This window comes from Volvox carteri (assembly GCF_000143455.1).
Source record: "Volvox carteri f. nagariensis unplaced genomic scaffold VOLCAscaffold_139, whole genome shotgun sequence".
NCBI lineage: Eukaryota > Viridiplantae > Chlorophyta > Chlorophyceae > Chlamydomonadales > Volvocaceae > Volvox > Volvox carteri.
The window spans coordinates 12,766-13,639 of NW_003307682.1; the positions used below are offsets into that span (position 1 = coordinate 12,766).

An 874-nucleotide genomic window follows, 5' to 3' on the forward strand; every position below is an offset into this window, starting at 1 on the left:
ATGCGGGTGCCAGTGTCACCTGGCTTTGCAAACCATACACGGCGCCACACACCTATGCATGGTGGTGGAAGATGCAGCGCGTCCACTGCCTCCAATCCTACCGAGCTGTCATGGACTCCCGAGCAACCAGCCAACCGACAGACCGACCGACCGACCAGCAACTAATCCGCGCTCCCCACCAAGGGCACCCTCCAAGGCCTCCTACCGGCGCATACTGGAACTGCACACCCTCCGGTGGCAGCGTGTCCGCCGCAAGCGCCAAGGGAACATTGTAGCCCGATGATGATGACGCGTGCTGCTCTGTGCCGCCTGCCCCGCCTGCCACCGTGTTGCCATGTCCAGGCATACCTCCGCCAGGGACACCACTGCCGCTACCGTTGCCACTGCCACCGCCACCACCACCACCACTCGTGCTGCTTCCGCCAGGCGGCTGCTCTTCAACCACCATTTCGTGATGCATCGTGTTCGCCCACTCCACAAACGCGTTTCGCCGCCGCCAGATCGGGGCCCCGGCCCCCCCCCCCGCCCCGGGCCCCACCCTTGCCCCCGCCCCCGCCAACACCAGCGGAGGCGGCAGCAGCGGCCAGGCTGCCGTTTGCTTCCTGCACGGCGGGGAAAGCTGGTACGGGCCCAGAAGCCGGCCCCGCAGCGTTCTCCAAGCACCCACTGCCCTCACCACTGGTAGACGAAGGGTAGGAGGTCTCGGAGGTGGGGCGGACCAGGCCGTCTTTGGTCGGAGACGGAATGGAACTTAGAGACGGCTCGTTCGAGTACTGTGGCTGTGGGATAAAGAAGAATGGGCGCGGGACAAGAACAACGGGCCATGAAATCATCATTAGCCGTCAAATGGTTACAGTCTATACACTCTGTCAAT

At 63.8% G+C, this 874-nt stretch overlaps 1 protein-coding gene across 1 annotated transcript in view; it reads right to left on the minus strand.

Moving 5' to 3' along the window:
* The window catches only part of VOLCADRAFT_100696 (uncharacterized protein), a gene marked incomplete at both ends in the record, with an annotated part of 5,864 nt that overhangs the window by 2,119 nt on the left and 2,871 nt on the right, over nt 1-874 (minus strand). Inside the window, 2 exons of the mRNA XM_002959226.1 lie at nt 206-602; nt 677-779. Coding sequence (XP_002959272.1) covers nt 206-602; nt 677-779 — 500 coding nt within the window. The remainder of the gene's footprint in view (nt 1-205; nt 603-676; nt 780-874) is intronic.